The sequence below is a fragment of the Mesoplodon densirostris genome, chromosome 16, assembly GCF_025265405.1.
Source record: "Mesoplodon densirostris isolate mMesDen1 chromosome 16, mMesDen1 primary haplotype, whole genome shotgun sequence".
In the NCBI taxonomy this organism is placed as follows: domain Eukaryota; kingdom Metazoa; phylum Chordata; class Mammalia; order Artiodactyla; family Ziphiidae; genus Mesoplodon; species Mesoplodon densirostris.
Genome location: NC_082676.1, coordinates 51,097,460 through 51,117,968, shown reverse-complemented (window position 1 = coordinate 51,117,968; position 20,509 = coordinate 51,097,460). Strand labels below are relative to the sequence as shown.

The 20,509-nt window shown below is 45.5% G+C and overlaps 1 protein-coding gene across 2 annotated transcripts in view; it reads right to left on the bottom strand.

Moving 5' to 3' along the window:
- Positions 1-5,220: 5,220 nt before the first annotated feature.
- Positions 5,221-20,509, bottom strand: part of LOC132503700 (acyl-coenzyme A synthetase ACSM1, mitochondrial-like) — a 37,989-nt gene continuing 22,700 nt past the window's right edge. The window contains exons 7-13 of one of the 2 annotated variants that reach the window (XM_060120395.1): positions 19,668-19,791; positions 17,424-17,504; positions 16,779-16,880; positions 9,335-9,462; positions 8,150-8,249; positions 6,972-7,091; positions 5,221-5,480 (exon numbers count right to left, since the gene is read on the bottom strand). In XM_060120395.1, coding sequence (XP_059976378.1) covers positions 5,394-5,480; positions 6,972-7,091; positions 8,150-8,249; positions 9,335-9,462; positions 16,779-16,880; positions 17,424-17,504; positions 19,668-19,791 — 742 coding nt within the window. In that variant the 3' untranslated portion in view covers positions 5,221-5,393. The remainder of the gene's footprint in view (positions 5,481-6,971; positions 7,092-8,149; positions 8,250-9,334; positions 9,463-16,778; positions 16,881-17,423; positions 17,505-19,667; positions 19,792-20,509) is intronic. The other variant, XM_060120394.1, reaches the window with a different exon arrangement.

Here is a 20,509-nt window from a genome sequence, read left to right as displayed (position 1 = left end):
CTTCCTCCAAGTTCCCCGTTCCTTTCAGATTGCCCAGCTGAGCGCTCAGAATGGGGCTGAAGCAAATTAAATACTGACTCAGCATCCACAGTGAGTCTGTTGTGCATTTATTCTGCGAAAGATCCAGTGCTAAATGCTGTCCCTCCTAATTCCCCCAACCCCCATCAGAGATTGCCCCAGGGCCTGATTCTCCCTCCTGGTTCCAGAGACTCTGTGACCCAGTCAACGACCAGGACATAGAGGTCTCGGAGGAACAGTCCATGTGGCCCCCGGGGTCTGCTCCTGCCTGGCTTGCCTCTGCCCACCTGGGGGTGAGGCGGGAAGCAGGGCATCGTGGTGTCTGGGGAATGGAGAAGAGGGGAGGGCAGCCCAGCTTGGTGACGACACTCGCCTGCCACACCATCCCTCACCTGCCCCCTCCAGTGGACCCACTGCCTCTCCTCCCACCAATAATGCTGCTGCTGTTGTTGCTTGCAGGTCCCAGCCTGGACCAGTGCAGGTGAGTGAGGGCCCTGCCCTCTGGGGGCCCAGGAATCCTGCAGGACTCCTCCAGCCCTTCCCAGGGACCCAGGAGCTTTGTTCCCCAGCCCCTCCCCAGGGGCCCGCAGTCCTCCCCAGACACCTCTCCTTATACTGTGTAATCCCCTCTGCCATCTGGAGCCCTCTGACCCCCCTGGCCTGTGGTCCTGTGAACTACCCCTTCACTCTTAATAGCAAGCCATTTTAATCATATAGCTATAACCATATATCCCTCAATATCACATAACAACTGCAGAGGAAACATTAATTTCAAGCATATATAGTATATTTACAAAAAGTAACCTTATTTATTTTGGCCACAAAGCAAATTTCAACATATTTCAGAGGAATGAAATCACACAGAGCATGTTTTTTGGTAATGCAATTGTGCTAGAAGAGTCCTGATGAAAAGCTAACTAGAATTTCCCATGTTTGGAAATTGAGAAGTACACTTATAAATAAAACATGAGCAAAGAAGAAATCCCAAAGGGAAAGATGTTACAGTTGAACTGAATTACGTGGTCATGATAATATGGTAATAAAATATGTTTCCTTCTGGCTTGCGAATTCCACTTTGTGTGACCAGATGGTATGGGTATGGTCTCAAAATCATCCCTAATTAACGTAGACATTTTAACGCCTGAAACAGGGTTAGATACATCACCTGTTAGCATGGGCTTTAGATTATGAGCCTAAACAGCGGGGAAAGAATCCAGTCTGACTCTCATTATTGATTTCCAGGGACCTCCAGAAATTGAGAATTTTAATGGAGAAAGTTCATCAGCTTCTCTTCCGGGGGATCTGAGGACAGCACCCAATCAGCTGGGCAGTACCAGGAGTGTGGGGTGGGGAGAGCCAAGCAGGTGGGCTGGGGCCCAGGGACCCAGGTGGTTAGACAAACCCCACTGGTGATGGTCTATTCTGGGCCCTGTCCTGAGGTGAACTTCCTAAAGGTACTTTTATGTGTGATTGACACAGTGGTCTCCCAGCTCATTCAGGCCCATGACAGCTTTAAAATCATTGCTTTAAACCCCATAGATTTTATTATTATGGAAACTTATTGTAAACAGGAAACATTCTATTACTGTTATAATGGAAAATCAATGTCTTTTACCATAAATACAAAGAAATGATTTTAAAAAAAGCAAAACAAAAAACAGGGATAACAAAACAATAGTGTTGAAATCTGTTTAGATGCAGTTGCCTGCCTACAGAGTCCCACATTTGGGCTGTGTGGTTATAAAAAGACAGACTAGGCACAGAAGGAATGGAAGTCAGACTAGCCCCGAAGTGAATGGGAGGCAGACGCAGCCTGTAAGGGACTGGGGACTTCCATGAACGGTGCCAGGGTCACCCTGGTTACAACTCAAGCAGGGATGAGGGAAAGAAGGAGAAGTGAACAGAGTTAAGGGGCCTGGAAAGGGTGAGACCATTCGTGCAGCAGACGAAGCATCCCCAAAGCGGGTTCAGCCTCCCATCCAGGGGAGGAGCCCTCCGTGGCCCCTGAAGGCAGGGTCAGGAGCCTTGGGCTTGAGACCCAGCTGTGCTGCTTACCAGCGGTGTGACCCTGGGTGGGTCTCCTCCCTAAAATGGAAATGTCCAGTCCTGTGTCCAAAGACTGTCATGAGGACCAAGGGAGGCCATGTGCTGAGCGCCTGTGCCCATCAGCTTCATCATCTCCCAGGGGCGACTGTCCTCCCAGAACTGGCACCTTAGAAGCTGTGAAGCCTTTAAAGGCCCCTCCTGTTACCAGCCTGTGCTAAGCACTGTACTTTGCAGGCATCTTCTTATGGCCCATACCATCTCTATCCCCATTGCACAGATGGGGAGTCAGGGAGAGGTGTTGTACCCAGGCTGAGAAGAGGGTCAGGAGGGACTTGGTTCTGGGTGGGAGTCGGGGGAATGTTGGGAGAGGAAGAAGCTGGAGCTGGAGCCTCCAGAAAGAGAAGGGGCCAGAGAGAATCATTGCCTGCCGTCCAACTTTGCTCACGGTCAGCCCTGCTCAGAAGATGAAGCAAACCAGGCGGCCATGGTCACACCTCTCTCCTCCACCTCGGGCTGATGGTCAGTCATTGCTGTGGTGATGATAATATTATCATACAATGGTCCTGCTGATGTCTTTACTGTCACTGTTGCTATTGTGGGAGGGGGCACAGCCCACTCTGACACACAGCGTGGGTCCTGGGGAGGCTCACTTTTTTCCCTCTTTTGACCTTGGGATCTGCTAGGCCCCATGCAACACCCCCATGTTAAGTGCACGCTGTCATAGCCCAGTCCCTACCCTGTGCCCCTTCCCCAGAGCCACCCTACCCTGGCCATTCTCTGGCATCTCAGAGCATAAGCACAGCCCTCTGGAAGGCCCTCAATGGGACAGGTGCTTAGCACTGGGTTCGGAGCCAGGAAAACACCCCCTTCCATGACAGCCTAGGTGGGGTAGGTCATGCTGATCTCGAGGGTGTGGCGGCTTGAAGCAGGATCTCAGTTCCCTGACCGGGAATCAAACCCAGGCTGTGGCGGTGAAAGTGCTGAATCCCAGCCACTAGACCACGAGGGCCAATGGGCTTGAAACAGGACCTCAGTCCTGGTCTTCTTTGAAGAAAGAATTCAGCAAAGAGACAAAAGGTAGTGAAGCAGATAAAGCGTTTTTTAGAAGAAAAGTACACGCGGAAAGACACACGGATGGGCCTAGAGAGAGAGTCATGCTTTTGGGGTGGCTGAAATTGCTTATATGGGGGCAGTATTCCGGGTTCCCTCTAGCCAATCACCTTGATTCATCTTGCTTTGTGCCCATATTTGGTCTGACTCAGGGTCCTATCCAATGTGCACATGCATCTTTTAGCCACGATAGATTCCAGCCTGAGAGTCTCTGAGAGGTTGGCAGGACATATTATGGGCTAGCGCCCCCTCCATTTTTTGACCCCTGAGGAACCTTTTTGTGCATGTGTAGTCCAGGAGGTCTCCTTGACCTCAAGAATGAAAAATATGGTAGTCTTATCTTTTTACTCAGGCAGAGCTGAGCTTCTCTCTGCTCCTGCCTTTATCTTTTCCTTGAAATGTCAGCAGGAGACAAGCTCCAGCTGCTCAGCCTGGAGCCTGTCTACCTTCTACCTCATTGCCAGAGTCTATTCACCCCGACTGCCTGTGGAGGTATCCACTGGAGTGCCAGACCTGTCTGGGAGTATGTGTGTGTGTGTGACTGTGATTGTATAAGTCTGCATGTATGAACCTGTGTGTCTGAGTTTCTGTGTCTGTGAGCATCTCGACTGTGAATGTGAATTTCCCACTGCACAGCACTGAGTCACTGAGTGTCTCTCTGTTTTCTCTGTATGCATTTGTGTCTGCACCTTTGTCACTGAATGAGTGTACGTTGGTTTTGCAAATCCATGTGTGTGTCTGTGTCTCAGAGCATATGGGTCCATGGAGTTCTGTGTTTTATATGTGTGTGAGTGTGCTGTGTGTGAAGTTGCTGTCCCTTAGGGTGCTCTTGATTGTATCTGTTTGTCTTCTTTTTGTGCCTGTATGTGGCAGTGTTCTGTGTCTATGTCTCTGCCTACATGTGTGTGTGTGTGTGTGTGTGTGTGTACCCCCTTGGGGTGTGTGTGGGTCTGCTCTGGAGGGTTGTCTCACATGGCCCTGAGTATGTGTATTTGTGTGTGTATGTGTGTGTGTGTGTGTGTTCCTCCCAGGGTGTCCTTGCCTGCATTGGTCTATGTGTGAGCTGTGCATGAGCCCAACACCTGAGTCCCCAGGTGAGGCTGGGGGTGATTCTTTGCCTGTGCATCTCTGTGTTTGTGATATCTGTATATTACCCTGTGAGTGTGTTTATCTGTGCACCTCAGAAGAGGACAGCTGCAGAGGGGTCTCCCTCTCGGTGACCCCCCAGGAATGGGTGAGAAGGAGACAATATGCGCTTCTCTCACCCCCAGGCTCAGCCTCTTCTGCCTCTGCTCCTTCCAGCCTCTAGTGGTTCCATCTCAGGCTGGAAGGATGGATGGAGTGAAGGGTTAGTTCACAGGACCACACGCCAGGAGGGTCAGAGGGCTCCAGATGGCAGAGGGGATTACACAGTATAAGGAGAGGTGTCTGGGGAGGACTGCGGGCCCCTGGGGAGGGGCTGGGGAACAAAGCTCCTGGGTCCCTGGGAAGGGCTGGAGGAGTCCTGCAGGATTCCTGGGCCCCCAGAGGGCAGGGCCCTCACTCACCTGCACTGGTCCAGGCTGGGACCTGCAAGCAACAACAGCAGCAGCATTATTGGTGGGAGGAGAGGCAGTGGGTCCACTGGAGGGGGCAGGTGAGGGATGGTGTGGCAGGCGAGTGTCGTCACCAAGCTGGGCTGCCCTCCCCTCTTCTCCATTCCCCAGACACCACGATGCCCTGCCTCCCGCCTCACCCCCAGGTGGGCAGAGGCAAGCCAGGCAGGAGCAGACCCCGGGGGCCACATGGACTGTTCCTCCGAGACCTCTATGTCCTGGTCGTTGACTGGGTCACAGAGTCTCTGGAACCAGGAGGGAGAATCAGGCCCTGGGGCAATCTCTGATGGGGGTTGGGGGAATTAGGAGGGACAGCATTTAGCACTGGATCTTTCGCAGAATAAATGCACAACAGACTCACTGTGGATGCTGAGTCAGTATTTAATTTGCTTCAGCCCCATTCTGAGCGCTCAGCTGGGCAATCTGAAAGGAACGGGGAACTTGGAGGAAGGATAGTGATTGATATTAATTTAAAAGAACAAAAATGCTGGAATGTTGACACTCCTGGCTCTCTTTCAAGTCAACCCTCTCAGCGTTCCTCTCCTCACCCTCACCATCGTGAGGAAACTGAGGCCGCCAGGCATTTGGCCAACATCACACAGTGGTTTCTGAGTTTATTGCCAATTACATCTGACCAAACTCCTTCTTCCGGAGTTCACTTCTTTTTATCTTGCCAGTGATGGTTTTGGGCAGCTCTGAGACAAACTCCACCTGGTTGAGGATAAAGCAAACACATTCTGACCAAGTCACGCCGTCATTTTCTATCAACCCTCAGCTCTCCTCCTTTGCCCTCTCACAGTCCCCCAGACAGGCTGGCGCCATGTGGGGGCCTTAATGGGGTCCACCATTTATGTCAGATTCTCCTCTGACCTCCTGAAGTTGGATGCAGCCCTTTGATGTACTTTGACCAGTGAAATATGAGTAGGAGTGAAGTGTGCCACCTCTAACAGAAAACTTGGGAGTCAGTGAGACAGGCCACCCCCTCTGTCCATCTCTTCTAGTTCTCTGGGAGGTACCTACGTGGTGGCTGCTCCTTTATCCTGGTCCCAGGATGAGCAGATGTGGAGCAAAGGCTCCGGGAAAGCTATGGTGGACAAGTGGCGTGAGCAAGAAAGCCACCGTCCTTGTTATAATCCACTGCAACTTTGGGACTGTTTGTTACCCACAGTAACATGTAGCCCTTCCTGACTGGTACGCATCCTCTCTTCTACTCTCGATAAAGCATCAGAGCCTAATGTTAGCAGCATGAACTCTGTTGTCAGATACACATGGGGTTGAATCCAGCTTCTATTTACTGTAATCTCAGGCAATTTACTTTGAGTCTCTAAGCCTCCGTTTCCTCTCTGTAGACTGGGATGATTATCTCAGGTTGTGGAGAGGATTAAATGAAATAATAATGCATGTAAAGCCTTGAGTCCAGGGCCTGGTACACACAGTAAATGCTCAATAAACGTTAGCTATATAGCTTTATAATATGTACTGATTGTAAACATTCACACAATGCAGCAAAGTATTACTACAAAAGAAGGAAATTTCAACTTGTTTTTAAACATATCAGATAGCACTACATACGTTATTTCTTAGCCTGCTTTTTTAATCTCAATAATATATTATTGTGATATTTTATGTTAAAAATCTGCATCATCAGTTTAAATTACAGAATAATATTAAATTCCATGAGTAATTTCATCATTTCTCTATTGCTGCACAGTTTTATAGGCTGTGCACAGCATTTAAAACAAATGAAGTTGAACAAAAAATATCAGAATGTATTACACGTTGTTAGGGTAATATCATTTTGTTCTTTTTTGTTATGTATGTATATGTGTATTGGGTTGCAATATAGAATGTATTTCTCATGACAAATAATGTTTTTTAATAGTTTGGAAGTTGCTGGTTTGGGTGTCTTTTTCAAATTTTGAAAGATTATAAATAACCTTCTTGGATATCTTTGGGCAGTTGTCTGATATTTTTCTTTAGGTTGACACTCCAGCAATGGATGAGTTTCTGACACAGGATCGAGGTTCCATCCGATTCAGTGGGCTCCCTCACACCCCTAAGCTGAAATGCTTCTTCTGCAGAGAAAAATATTAGTGCTCTTGGCTACTTAGGCTTCACCCCAGACACTGTATGAGACTTGAGGCGGTGGAGCCCCCAGAACCACTCACAGGGACCAGACCCCAACCGTCTGCTCTCACTCACCTTCCTTGGGTACTTGTACGGGGCTGTCACTGACTTCACATGCTGTTGCAGCTCCTTGGTGAGCTGGTCTCGATCATGGGACAGGAAGTTTGGGGTCAGGACAATGAAAGCCTTCACTACCTGCGGTGAAGAACCAGAATGGAGGCTCAGAGCAAGTGACAACCAAATTATAGTTTAAGGAGTAAATGCTTGGGACTTCCCTGGAGGTCCAGTGGTTAAGACTCCACGCTCCCACCACAGGGGCCGCGGGTTCCATCCCTAGACAGGGAACTAAGATCCCGCGTGCCATGCTACACTGCGTGGCCAATAAATAAATAAATAAAAATTTAAAAATAAAGAGTAAATGCTTACTAAATTAATGGGAAAACAAACTGACAGTAGAGCCTTTGGAAATCCCAGGTTCAAATCCCAATACTTCCAATTTCCACTCTTTGCCTTGGAACATTACTTAACCTATCTTAATCTCGATCTCCTCTGCGAAATGGGGAGAGGACAGGTTCGTTCCTCATCAGGTTTATGTAAAGAATCCATGAGATAATACACATAAAACGTGAAGCCAGTTTAAACGTATTTGTATTCCTGTCATTGTTATCATCACCATTTTCACTATTATTGTAGGCAGAGTTCTGTGGTCGTTTAATAATAGTTAAGACCTTGAGGGCATTTAATAAATGTTGGTAATTTATTAGTTTCCTATTATTATTTATGTCCTCATCTAACTACACAGGGATTGTACATAGAACGTGTTCAATAAACACTTGTTGAGTCAAGGATGCCTGCTCTGGAGCCAGAGTGCTCAATTTCCCACCACTTATTAGCTTGTCATCCAGGCAAGTTGTTTAACCTCTTTATGCCTCTGTTTCCTTCTCTGCAAAAAGGTATAAGAAGAGTCCTTAATTCATTGTGTTCTGTGAGGGATAAATGAGCTGACACCCAGTAAGAGCTGATTAACTACTAGATGGCAGCAGCAGCAGCATTCACAATCAGCATCGTTTCAGTCACAGATGAGGCCACAGTGCCCCCTGCTGACCACATCGTGTAAGTCACATATGCACACCAAGCATGCCCTCCCTTCACCCTAGGTCCAAGGCTGGGTAGGTATGGCCTGGAAGTGTTCCCCTCACCTGCCCTCCCAGCCCCACACCCAGCCACGATGACCTCCACGTCCCGACCCTCACCTCCCCTCGAATCGGGTCCGGGCTGCTCACCACAGCGGACTCAGCCACCGCTGGGTGCTCTGCCAGGGCGTTCTCCACTTCTGCCGGCCCAATGCGGTACCTGCAGGACCAATGGTTCCTTCTGAGCCAATTCCCGGGCGACGGTGACCCAGGCCCTCAGATCGCATCTTTGGGAGAGACACATCTTCCCTTGGCACGGAGGGTATCTGTCACGGGGCGCCAGAGCCCTGTGTAATGGGACTGAAATGTGAAGTCCTGAATGTTCCATGCTAAGAAATACAAGGCTCAGGTGCTCCCCAGGTGAGAGAGGAGGTGAATGCTTCATCCTCCCAGAGCTCTGGGGCTTGGCTCAAGCTCAAGCAGCTTCCCCTGGCATGAAAACTCCTTAGCTTAAACATTTATACAGATTTTACACCCTGTTCCTCACTATACCAGCATTTGTTTTAGAAATTAAAAACAACAAACTCAATTTTCCTGAAATTCCCAAGAAAACTTATGATTCTAGTGTAACGTGTCATTTTTGTTCTTTATAAATCATGTAAGAGTTAGGAACAACAGACTTCGAGTCAGACCGCCTTCATTCAAATCTGGCCTGCACCCTGTACTGTCTTTGAAACTTCAGGCAACGTTTTTCACTGGTCACCGACTCCATTTCCTCATGTAAAATGGGCGTAATCATGGGAATTCCCTGGGGGCCCAGTGGTTAGGGCTACGTGCTCCCACTGTAGGGAGCACGGGTTCAATCCCCGGTCGGGGAACTAAGATCCTGCATGCCACGCACTGTCAGGTCTACACCCACCCCCTCCCCCACCAAAAAAAATTAAAATAATATAAAATGGGCATAATCACATCTACCTTACAGCATTGGGAGGTGGTCATACAAAGCTCTACAGAGAGTATGGTCACATAGTACGTATTCCATAAAGGTGAATTTTATTATTGTTGTGTAGTTATGTGTTTCTGTGACATGTGGTTCATCAGAGGGGCACACAGAATAAGGTCCCTCAACAAATAGGGACCAAAGTAAAGTTTTCCTTCCCAGTGCCTTTAACTTGCATGATGTCTTACTTTGGTTCAGAGTTAGGCTGAGAGTCCCTCACCAAGGCATGAAGGAATGTCTGGGCATGCTACCTCCCACCAGGCTCGTGAGGGTGGTACCTTCTGCTCAGCATCAGCCACACCTACCCGGAGGCATTGATGACATCATCGGCCCTCCCCAGGAACCAGAAGTAGCCCTCTGCATCAATAGTCGCTCTGTCCCCACTGTTGTAAAAGTCCCCACACTCCACTTCGGCTGTCTTCACTGGGTTACTCTGCAAAGAGAACAACACTCCTGTGTCAAAAACAGTGAGTTTAGAGATGATGAGCTACAGCAATGGGCTCGGATCTGGGTTTGAATCCCGCTTCTAGCTCTACCTGGCACCTGGGAAATTTTTAGAATCTCTCTGAGTCTACTTTCATTACATGCAAGCACTCAATGCATGCTACTGGTCAATTAGTGAACAATGTTCTACCAATTTTAAGAACAATTTTTTTCATTTCATTCATTTATTTATTTATTTTTGGCTGTGTTGGGTCTTCGTTGCTGCACGCGGGCTTTCTCTAGTTGCGGCGAGCGGGGCTACTCTTCATTGCGGTGCGCGGGCTTCTCATTGCAGCAGCTTCTCTTGTTGCGGAGCACGGGCTCTAGGTGTGCGAGCTTCAGTAGTTGCGGCACGTGGGCTCAGTAGTTGTGGCTTACGGGCTCTAGAGTGCAGGCTCAGTAGTTGTGGGACACAGGCTTAGCTGCTCCGCGGCATGAGGGATCTTCCTGTACCAGGGTTTGAACTGATTGGCAGGAGGACTCTCAACCACTGCACTACCAGGGATGTCTCCAGAACAATTTTTAAACATAACAGCTCACTTTTGTGTGCCACTCCAGTAAAATAAAATTTCCGCTAGAGCATAACTCTCTTTTCTTCACTGTTATAAGCTCTGCATTTACACAGGGGCTGGACAGATGGGAAGGGTCAATAAATGTTTGCTGAATGAATTTTCTTCCCAAAATATTACCTCATTTGAGCCTCACAGAAAGCCTATGAAGCTGGTATTCTTCATTAAACTTTTAAGATAATTGTATATTTGCATGCAGTTATAAGAAATAATACAGAGAGACCTCATGTACCCTTTACCTAGTTTCTCCCAATAATAACATCTTGCAAAAATATAGCTCAATATCATAACCAGGATATTGACATTGATACCATCCACCAATCTTAATCAGGTTTCCCCAGTTTTTTACTTGTACTCATGTGTGCGTGTGAGTGTATCTTGTTCTATGCCATTTTATCACATGTGTAAGTCCATGTATCTTCCACCACCATCAAGGTACAGAACAGTCCCATCATCAACAGGATCCCTCACGTTGCTTTTATATCCACATCCACCTCTCTCCTCTCCCTTCTTCCTCCTCCCTTCCCAAGACTAACCCCTTGGCAATGACCAACCTATTCTCCATTTTTATAATTTTCTCATTTTAATAATGTCACATAAATGGAATTATATAGTATATAACCTTTGGGAGTGGCTCTTTTTTTAAACTCAGTATCATTCTCTGGGGGTCCATCCACACTAATGTGTTCATCAATAGTTTGATCATATTTATTGCTGAACAGTATCTCACGTTTCGGATGAGACACACATCAACCATTCACCCACTGAACGGCACCTGCGTAGTTTCATTTTTAACTATTATGCATAAAGCTGCTGTGAACCTTACAGATTTGTGTGAGGCTGGCATTTTTTAGCCCATTTTACAGAAGAGGAAACTGATGTTCAAGGAGGCACAATAACTCCCTCAAAGTCACTCAGCTGGGCAGTGGGAGGGTTGGCGTTTGAATTTACAGCCTATGCATGTGACCACTAAGCACTGTGTTGGGATTTTTCTTCTTCTGGAACATGGAATAATTTTAAGAGGTTTCAGGAAAAAAATCTTTAAACATTAAATTGCATCCTTTTTTTAGAGTCCCGTCCAATTGGTTATATTGAGATCCTCAGACATATTTTTAAAAGCTCTGGAACTACCAAGAGTAAGATAAGTTTCCGTTTCAGAGCATTTTTTGCCTTTAATTTTTTATTTTTAGACAGTTTTAAAGGTAACTTTCCATTTAGAGTTATTACACCATTTCAGGACTTTTAGTGAAAATAGAAGTTAGCTAGAATTTAAGAAAATGTTTTGTGTGTATTATAGTTATGGTTATAATTGCCTCCTGTTTCTGGCAAGAGATACTGTTTTCCACTTGAGATACCAGATCAAATTCTTTTTTAAACAAATGCTTTAAAGGAATAATTTGATTTAAAGTGAAAAATAATGTAATTAATAATATAGATGGTGCATGGATATGGCAAAAAATAGTTGATGTGGACTTGAATGACTGAAATTTAGGAGACACCACATCAAAGGGTACAGAAAAAGTCCCACCGCCAATTCATGTACCATTTGAACTGCTGTCCATCTCAGTGTACTGTGATACAGTTGACCTGACACGTCCCTGTGGACAGGTCTTCTCTGAAGGAAATGAAATTTCTTGATGTCAATCATCTGAGGTAGGGTCAAAGATTGGAACCTTGCAGATGGGACTCCCACACCCAGGGAAGGAATTCCTTTGTCTCTCTGGACCTGAACTTCTTGGAAGTAGGTTCTCAGAGCCATTGAAGAGCTCCTGAACGGTAGGAGAATAGTATCACATCTACCACACAGAGAGGGTCAGAGTCTACAGAGGCACCAAAGTGAGTTCTTCACCTTGACTACTTTTAAAAAGTGCTACTGGTGGGTGATGTCAAAAAAACATGGCATATGAGGAAGACTTAAGGTCTCATTTCCCCCCAAAAACCACAAAAAAGTACAAGAAGTTGAATTGACTATGTACGACGTCTGGGAAAGAGTCAAAGGCTTAAAACAACCTTATAAATACCCAATCAAGAAAAAGCCTTCTTGAAAATGGTCGAAAGTTTTGTGACACTTTATTCACCCTTGCTCCAGCCTTTCTCCTACATGGCAGTTTTAGTCTTGAGCAGATGGCAGCCCAGTTTCCAGTCCCCCTGCTCCAACCAGAGAGAGAAGATCTCATTTGCAAATTATTGTACACACCTGTTGTAACCTATCTCGGGCTAATTGGAGGACTGGTGCAAGGCACCCAGTTCGTGTAACTCAGAATATAAGAGGGAAAAGCAATAGGCACCGTTCATAGAAGCTACCTGGAAGACTACAAAACTAAAAGATGCCTGAGATAAGAAATTATTGATGGAGATATACAATAGATCATCAAGGTCTGGAGGAGAAGCTGGGGTGAGATTCTTTCGGGAAATTAGGGTGTTCAAGACAGCTGTGCACATGGCAGTATTTAGAAAACCATGTACGTACCTGAGCAAGACATGTGCTCACAAGAGTCCTAAGAAGACCTTAAGCTTTCACCTCAGACTGATCTCTCAGCTCAGAGCAAGCCTAGCTAAGTGGTGAAGGAGTACCCCAGCACAGACCTAACTTGTACATTGGTTGTTCTCTCCTTTTTGTTGTTATTGGTATTTTTGTTTGTTTGACCTCTTGGCACTCAAGAAAATCTCTGCCAAAACATTAGCTGACGCCTTCCCTGGTGGCACAGTGGTTGAGAGTCCGCCTGCCGATACAGGGGACACGGGTTCATGCCCCGGTCCGGGAAGATCCCACATGCCGCAGAGCAGCTAGGCCCATGAGCCATGGCCGCTGACCCTGCGTGTCCGGAGCTTGTGCTCCGCAATGGGAGAGGCCACAACAGTGAGAGGCCCGTGTACCGCCAAAAAAAAAAAAAAAAAAAAAGAAAAGAATACTACAGACCCTTATGAATAACTGGAGCAAAATTCTCAGCAAAATGCTAGCAAACAGAATTCAGCAACATATTAAAAGGATTATATACCATGTCTAACTGGGATTTATTCCTGGTTCAACATATGAAAATCAATCAATGTAATGAACCATGCTAATAGAACGAAACTGGGGTCTCGGGGGCCCCATATCTATTCAACAGGTGCAGAGAAAGCATTTAACAAAATTCAGTATCCTTCCATGATAAAAAAAAAAAACTCAGTTTATTTAATAAACTAGGAATAGAAGGAAAATCCTCAACATGACAAAGGCCATACATTTTTAAAAAAAGCATAGCCAACATCATTCTCACTGGTGAAAGACTAAAAGATTTTCTCTTAAGATCAGGAACAAGACAGGAGAGCCTGATCTCACCATTTCTACTCAGCAAAGTATTGGAAGTTTACCCAGATCAATTAGGCAAGAAAAAGAAATGAGGCACCAAAATGAAACAGAATTAAAACTAGATCTGTTCACAGATAACATGATCTTACATGTACAAAACCCTAAAAAACTTTCTCTCACACACACAAATTGTTAGAGCTCATAAAGGAATTCAGCAAAGTTATAGAAAAGAAAATCGATGCACAAAATTTAAGGTGCAGTTCTATATTTTAACAATTAACAATCCAAAGAGGAAATTAAGAAAACATCAATAAGAATACAATACTAAGGATAAATTTAGTATAGAAGGTGAAAGACTTGTACACTGAAGATTAAAAATCACTGCTGAAAAAGAGAAAGAAGACAAAAATAAATGGAAAAGCATCCCATATTCATTGATTTGAGACAATATTAAGGTGACAATGCTGCCCAACATTATCTACAGATTCAGTGCAATCCCTATCAAAATTTCAATGGTGTTTTTTGCAGACATAGAAAAACCCATCCGAAAATTCACATAAAATCTCAAGGGATCCCAAAGTGCAAACACAACCTTTAGAAAGGAGAAAAGTTGGAGGACTTACACTCCTGATTTCAGAAACTTACTTCAAAGCTATAGCAATCAAAACAATGTGATACATTCATAAAAAGAGACATACAGACCACTGGAATAGCATAGAGAACCCAAAAAGTAACCCTCACATATACTGTCAATTGATTTTAGGCAACGGTGCCAAGACCATTCAGTGGGAAAGACAGTCTTTTTAACAAATGGTGCTTGGAACCTTGGATGTCCACATGCAAAAGAATGAAGTTACCTTATATCATACACAAAAATTAATTCAAAATGGATCAAAAACTTAAATGTAAGAGCTGAGCTTATGAAACTCTTGGAAGAAAACACAGAGGAAAATCTTGCCTTGGATTTCACAATGATTTATTGAATATGACACCAAAAGCACAAGAAATAAAAGAAAAATATTGAATAGATAAAATGTTCTTCACCAAATTTAAAAACTTTGTATGTCATAGGAAACTATCAAGAAAGTGAAAAGAAAACCCACTGAATGGGAGAAAATATTTGCAAAGCATATAATTTGCATATCTGATAAGGTATTAATATCCAGCCTACATAAAGAGCTCTTACAACTTAGAAACAACAACAGAAAAAGGAACAACCCAATTAAAAATGGGTAAAGAACTTGAATAGACAATTCTCTGAAGATATACAAATGGCCAATAAGAACATGAAAAGATGCTAGTCATTAAAGAAATGTCAATCAAAACCACAATGGGTTACCACTTCAAACCCATTAGAATGGCCATTATTAAAAATAAACTGAAAATAGCAAGTGTATGTAAGGATATGAGGAAATGAAAACCCTTGTGCATGTGGAAAATATGTATGGCAATTCCTCAAAAAGTTAAACAGAATTACCATATGATCTAGCAATTCCATTTCTGGGTATATAACCAAAAGAAGGGAAGCAGGGACCCAAACAGTTACTTGCACAATCAGTGTTCATAGCAGCATTATTCACAAAGGCCAAAAGGTGGAAACAACCCAAATGTTCATCAAAACTTAGTATATACATACAATGGAATATTATTCAGTCTCAAAAAGATGACAGCTTGCTAAAACATGGATGAACCTTAAAAACATTGTGCTAAGTGAAATAAGCCAGACACAAAAGGGCAAATGTATGATTCCACTTATATGAGGTAACTAAAATAGGCAAGTTCTTAAAGACAAAAAGTACCATTAGAGGTTACCAAATGCTGGGGAGATGGGGACTAGGCAGCTATTGTTTAATGGGAACAGAATTCCTTCTGGGGATGGTGAAAATTTTCTGCAGATGCATAGTGGTGATGGTTGTACAATACTGGAAATTTAACTCAGTGCTACTGAACTGTATGCTCAGGAATGATGAAAAGGATAAATTTTATTATATATATATATATATATATATATATATGCCTCAATAAAAAGAAAATAAAAGAACAGAATATAAGCCAACAAATCTCAATGGAAGAGTGAAATGTCTCATTGCCATGGGAACATGTGAAATGAAGGAAATCAGTGTGGCCATATGTGAAGACATCTTTGCAAAATAAAATATGTTATGTACAATTTTTTTTAAGTCATGGCTTTGGGCCACCCCAGTTCAGTTTAACCAGAATCTCTGTGGTTGCATCCAAGTATTTAAAAAAAAATTCCCTCAAATGATTCTAACGTGCAGGCACTATTAAGAGCTGCTGATCTATACATGTTAGTCTGTGTTCATTTTCCCTTTTATCCAACCTTTAAACTGTGCTACTGAGAATTAAGGCTAATGCTTGCATGATTGCTTCTGGACAATAGTACCACAGAGGGACTGGACCCCACCCACCCACCCAAGACCATAGTGTGAGCACAACACTGACACCAGTGGCTGTGACTTTGTAGAAAGGAGATGGAGTCTGAGGTCAATTTCAGGGCCTATCTACCCTTCTACAGTCCATCTTGGAAGCTGAGGATTTCCTCTTAGTGGCCACTGCTAGCTAGGGTTTGTCTGATGAAGAGTTACAGCAGGTTTCTTTATACTCTATTGTAGGTTTCTGTAGTCCCTGGATTTCTCATTTAGAGTTTGGGCTCCAAAACACACCACTTTGAATCCTAGCCTGCCATTTATTTGACATGGGAAAGACATGTAAAGCTTCCAATCTTCAGTTCCTTCCTCTTTAAAGTGGGGATAATAGCCCCCCTGGAGGCTCAGCGAGATTAATAGATTTGTTTGCACCCTGTTGGTAAGTGGGGTGGTATGATGTGAACCCAGTCAAAGCCAGCATTCTTTTTTTTTTTTTTTTTTTTTTTTTTTTTTTTGTGGTATGCGGGCCTCTCACTGTTGTGGCCTCCCCCGTTACGGAGCACAGGCTCCGGACGCGCAGGCTCCGGACGTGCAGGCTCAGCGGCCATGGCTCACGGGCCCAGCCGCTCCGCAGCATATGGGATCCTCCCAGACCGGGGCACGAACCCGTATCCCCTGCATCGGCAGGCGGACTCTCAACCACTTGCGCCACCAGGGAGGCCCAAAGCCAGCATTCTTAACCACAAGAGATCACTAGACCCCAAGTCTGGTGGTTCTGAAGCCAGGCTGTTTTCTACCCCATCAGTCAGCCCGTAAGTGCCAGATGGCTTATGACAGAAAGGGATGTGCGAACACACTATGAGCTTTGAGATTAATTAGAACAGGTTTCATTGACTTGGAGTGAATAAAGGAAGAAGGAAGAAGCCTCAGGATGCAGAGTTGAGTCCAGTCCCTTACCACCTACACAGCTCCCTGCAAATAATCTTGGGCCGCATGGGGGCAGATGGTGTGTCCTTACCTCATAGTACATGAAGACGCCTATGGGCCTGGTGGGCTTGATCCTGATGCCAATGTTTCCTTCAGTGTGGGGCGGCAGGATGTTGCCCTTGTCATCAATGATCTGGAGCAAGAGACCTGTGAACCCCACCCTGCAGGGACCCCCAACACTCCGGCCCCACCCAGACACTGCCTGGCTCATTCATGTGACACAGTGGGGGTTATTGGGGGAGGGGGTTGTGGTAGAGGAGCCCTGTCAGAAAATAGAATAAAACGGTCAAAAGTCTTTGAAATCAACAAATGGTGAAACCCAAGCCATGGGTCTATGTGTTTCATGCATATATAGACATCACAAATGTGTCTTCAAGATAGAAAACACGGATCAGGAAAAACTAAAAGTACCAGCAGTGGAGAGAGCCGCCTGTGCTACTGCAAATACTCTTTTCCAGGCTCGGTGCATGAGGCCTCTGGCTGTCCTGGCAAGCTGCACTCATGCCCAGGACATTGCAGGTCTCAACTGAAACCTCCCCAGGAAACTGGAGGAAAAGTAGGCGGAGAAGAGGAAGGGCAACCAGGAGGCAAGACTTGTTCTGTCACCTCGTGTCACACAATGGTCCAACCCTAGCTGAGCACTAACTGCTCTCTGCCAATGTCTTTACCACCAGACCTGAATGTCGTAGGGTGGGATGGCCTTCCCCATGGAACCCGGCTTGATCTTCATCTCCCGGAGAGTGCCACAACTTATTCCCTGTTCACAAAAGAAGAGAACGGGGGTTGGCAAAGCGTCCAGGCTGATCACAAAAACACAGCATCCTTGCTCACAGATGTCATTTGATGCTGTGCAAAGAGCCCTCATGGAGAAGCTAGAAGGCATTGACCCCACTCTAGTCAGCAGACATTCACTGCACCTGACCTGGACTGGGCCTGAGCCCGGTGCTGGGGCTACAGAGTCCAGTGGGAGAGGCCAAGAAGAAGCAGAGGAGGGAGCCCAGGGCTGTGGGCATGTAATGTAGGGTGTGGAGTGCCCACTGTATGCCAGACATGTGTCCATTTCGCGAGGAGGGCCATGAGTATATTTAACAACCATTTACTTGTAGCTGCCTCAACTGCTTCTCAGAGCTGTGCTGAGATTATTCAGATTGTTCACGTTGTTCCCCTACACCCTGTGTCTTCCTGATGAACCTTATTCCTTCTTTATGGTTCTCGAAATTATCATTCTTCCTAAAGTTAAGCGCTTTACACACAGAGAGACCAAGGTTTGAATCCTGACTCCACCACTCACTAGCTATGTACCAAGTAATCCCCCTTGATCTCCTCCTCTGTCAAAGGGGGGTAATTATAACATTATCCCTTAGAGTGCTTGTGAGTGTGTGCCAGGTACACACCAAGTATTCAATAAACAACTACTACTAGCTATCTTTCAGTCCCTAATAAAAGGAAGTTGGGAGATTCTCTTTCTGTGGTATTTTTCCCCACACTCGTATTGCTGCTTGTCTGTTTCCCTCAGTGGATAATGAGCATTCAGAGAATAGAGATTGTCCCATCCGTCTCTGCACCCCCAGCATCTAAACACAATACCTACCTAAAAACAACAGTGACAACCATAACTGCAATAGGGGTTGGACACTGTGCCCAGAGTTTTGTATACTTTCTTTCATTTACCTTATCATAACCTGGCAAGATTGGCATTATATTTCCATTTTGGAGATGGGGAAGCTAGACTCTGCAAGATTCAGTGATATGCTGATAGTCTTGAAGCCTATAACTGGCAAGGCTGAGATCTGAACTGGGGTCTGAGCTCCTGAGAGAGGAAGTACTTTCCCCTCTGCAATGTCACTGCTCACACTCCAGGCACGTGGAAAATGTTGCAGAGATGAGTGGATAGGTGTGAAAATGTTTGGAGAAATAAAGCACCATGCGGGTATCGGAGAGTATTCTGTTGTTACAAATAGTTGATGCAAAGGGACTAGTGTCATGGGTGTAGCATGTAGTTCTAACCTCACCCTCCCTGTCTGAATGCAAACTGAACCAGCAAGGACAGTCCTAGAGTCTTAACATTTCTCAATCCCGGAAGCAGACCCAGTAACTAATTATTTATTTATTTGCAAAGTAATGTCAGAAAAGTATGTCAATTGGGACTAAAACAGCTATTTTGCTACAGGCCCTGAGATGACAGTCATCCCTCTGTCAGCTAAAGGGATGATAGGGAAGTAGGGGAAAGTGGCTCTGCCCAGCATCGGAAATGCATTGAAAATGTGTTAGAAGTAAATACCTGCCCACGCTATCATGCATAAAGTCCTTCAGATTCAAGTCATGTGTTATACTTTGAATGCCCTGCCCACCTGACTGGTCAGTGATCCTCTTTGGGATCACACTGTGTGTGTGTGTGTGTGTGTGTGTGGCGTGTATATAGAAGATCTCTCCTCCTGCTAGTGTCTCACAATCAAAGCTGTGTGCTCTCCTCATAAACACCCAGAAATGAACTAGTGAACTTTCGGGGCTAGCTCCTGCCTGCTCCTGTGGTTGCTGCCTAGGAAGGGACGGTGAAGTGGACAGGACTTGCAGTGGTGGCTTCCATGTTCCCGGAGAATACCTTCTATGCCAGTACCCCTCCTGGGTTCCCTTAAACTAATTATCACAAGTACAGTGGCACCATGTCCTTAGACCCCTTACTAAGTTTGTCCAATACTTTTCAGCACATTGGTCTTTTGACAAGTTGATGAGCTGCAATTGTCTTTTCTGCAAATTTATTTGGGACAAATGAGCCTAGAGCTCTGGAGCCTCCCCTTGGCTTTGAGCAATGCTGTGTGCACAGTGGGGCCTCTGCACACACTCATAGCAGGATTCAGCTCATCTGCTGGGCTCAGTGGACGAGCACATCCTGACTGGCCAACAGGGACCATTCACCTACCGTTTCTGACTGTCCGTAGGCCTGGTAGAGCAGAATGCCTGTCTGTCTTCTCCACAGCTCTTGCTCCTCGGGCAGCAGGGCCTCCCCACCAGTACAGCAGTGCTCCAGGGTGGGGAACCTGAGGCTGAGTGGAAGGCAAGGTGTCAACAGAGCCCCCGCAGACTGGGCTTGGGCGCTCTGCCCCAGGCCCAGGGAGAGCGCAGAGCATTGTCATCTGGATCGTTCATCCTTCTGCTTCTTTGCTTCCTTACTTGCCTTCTGGGCATTTTACTGATGGTCAAGTCCAAGTGGAAGTCATTTCCTGTTGGTAACTGTTAACTCATCTGGCAGGGGTAGGTGGTGGTGGTGGTGGTGAGGCTAATGGGTTAAATCAGGGAGGTCAGGATTGAATATGGATGTTGATGTAACAAGAGGGAAAAAAGTGTGCTTGGAACACATTCTAAGCATTCTATGTGGCTAAGAGGGTTATTTTTATAAACCATAAGGGCTGAGGGATAAGACCCCAAGGATATGCTAGGATGGTAATAGAACTCTACCGCCTTCTGGGAAGAGTGGGCTTATGTGAACTGAAGGCCTTTTGTGTTTCTGGCTGGAGAATGCAAATTAGGGGTTGGAAATGAATTGCTCGGGACATCAAGGAAGACCAGGGTTCATGTAAGTAAAGAGAAGAAGGATCACAGGTAACAGCCCTGAGAGTAGGAATTTGGGAGAGAACAGAAGAGTCTGCTGTGAACATTTGCAGTAGTTTGCCAGGTACGTTGTGCGATGTAAATACTCTCATCTATTTTCCCCATGAAGATTTCCATAAGTAATACAAAAACCATCACAAAATAATGATGGAT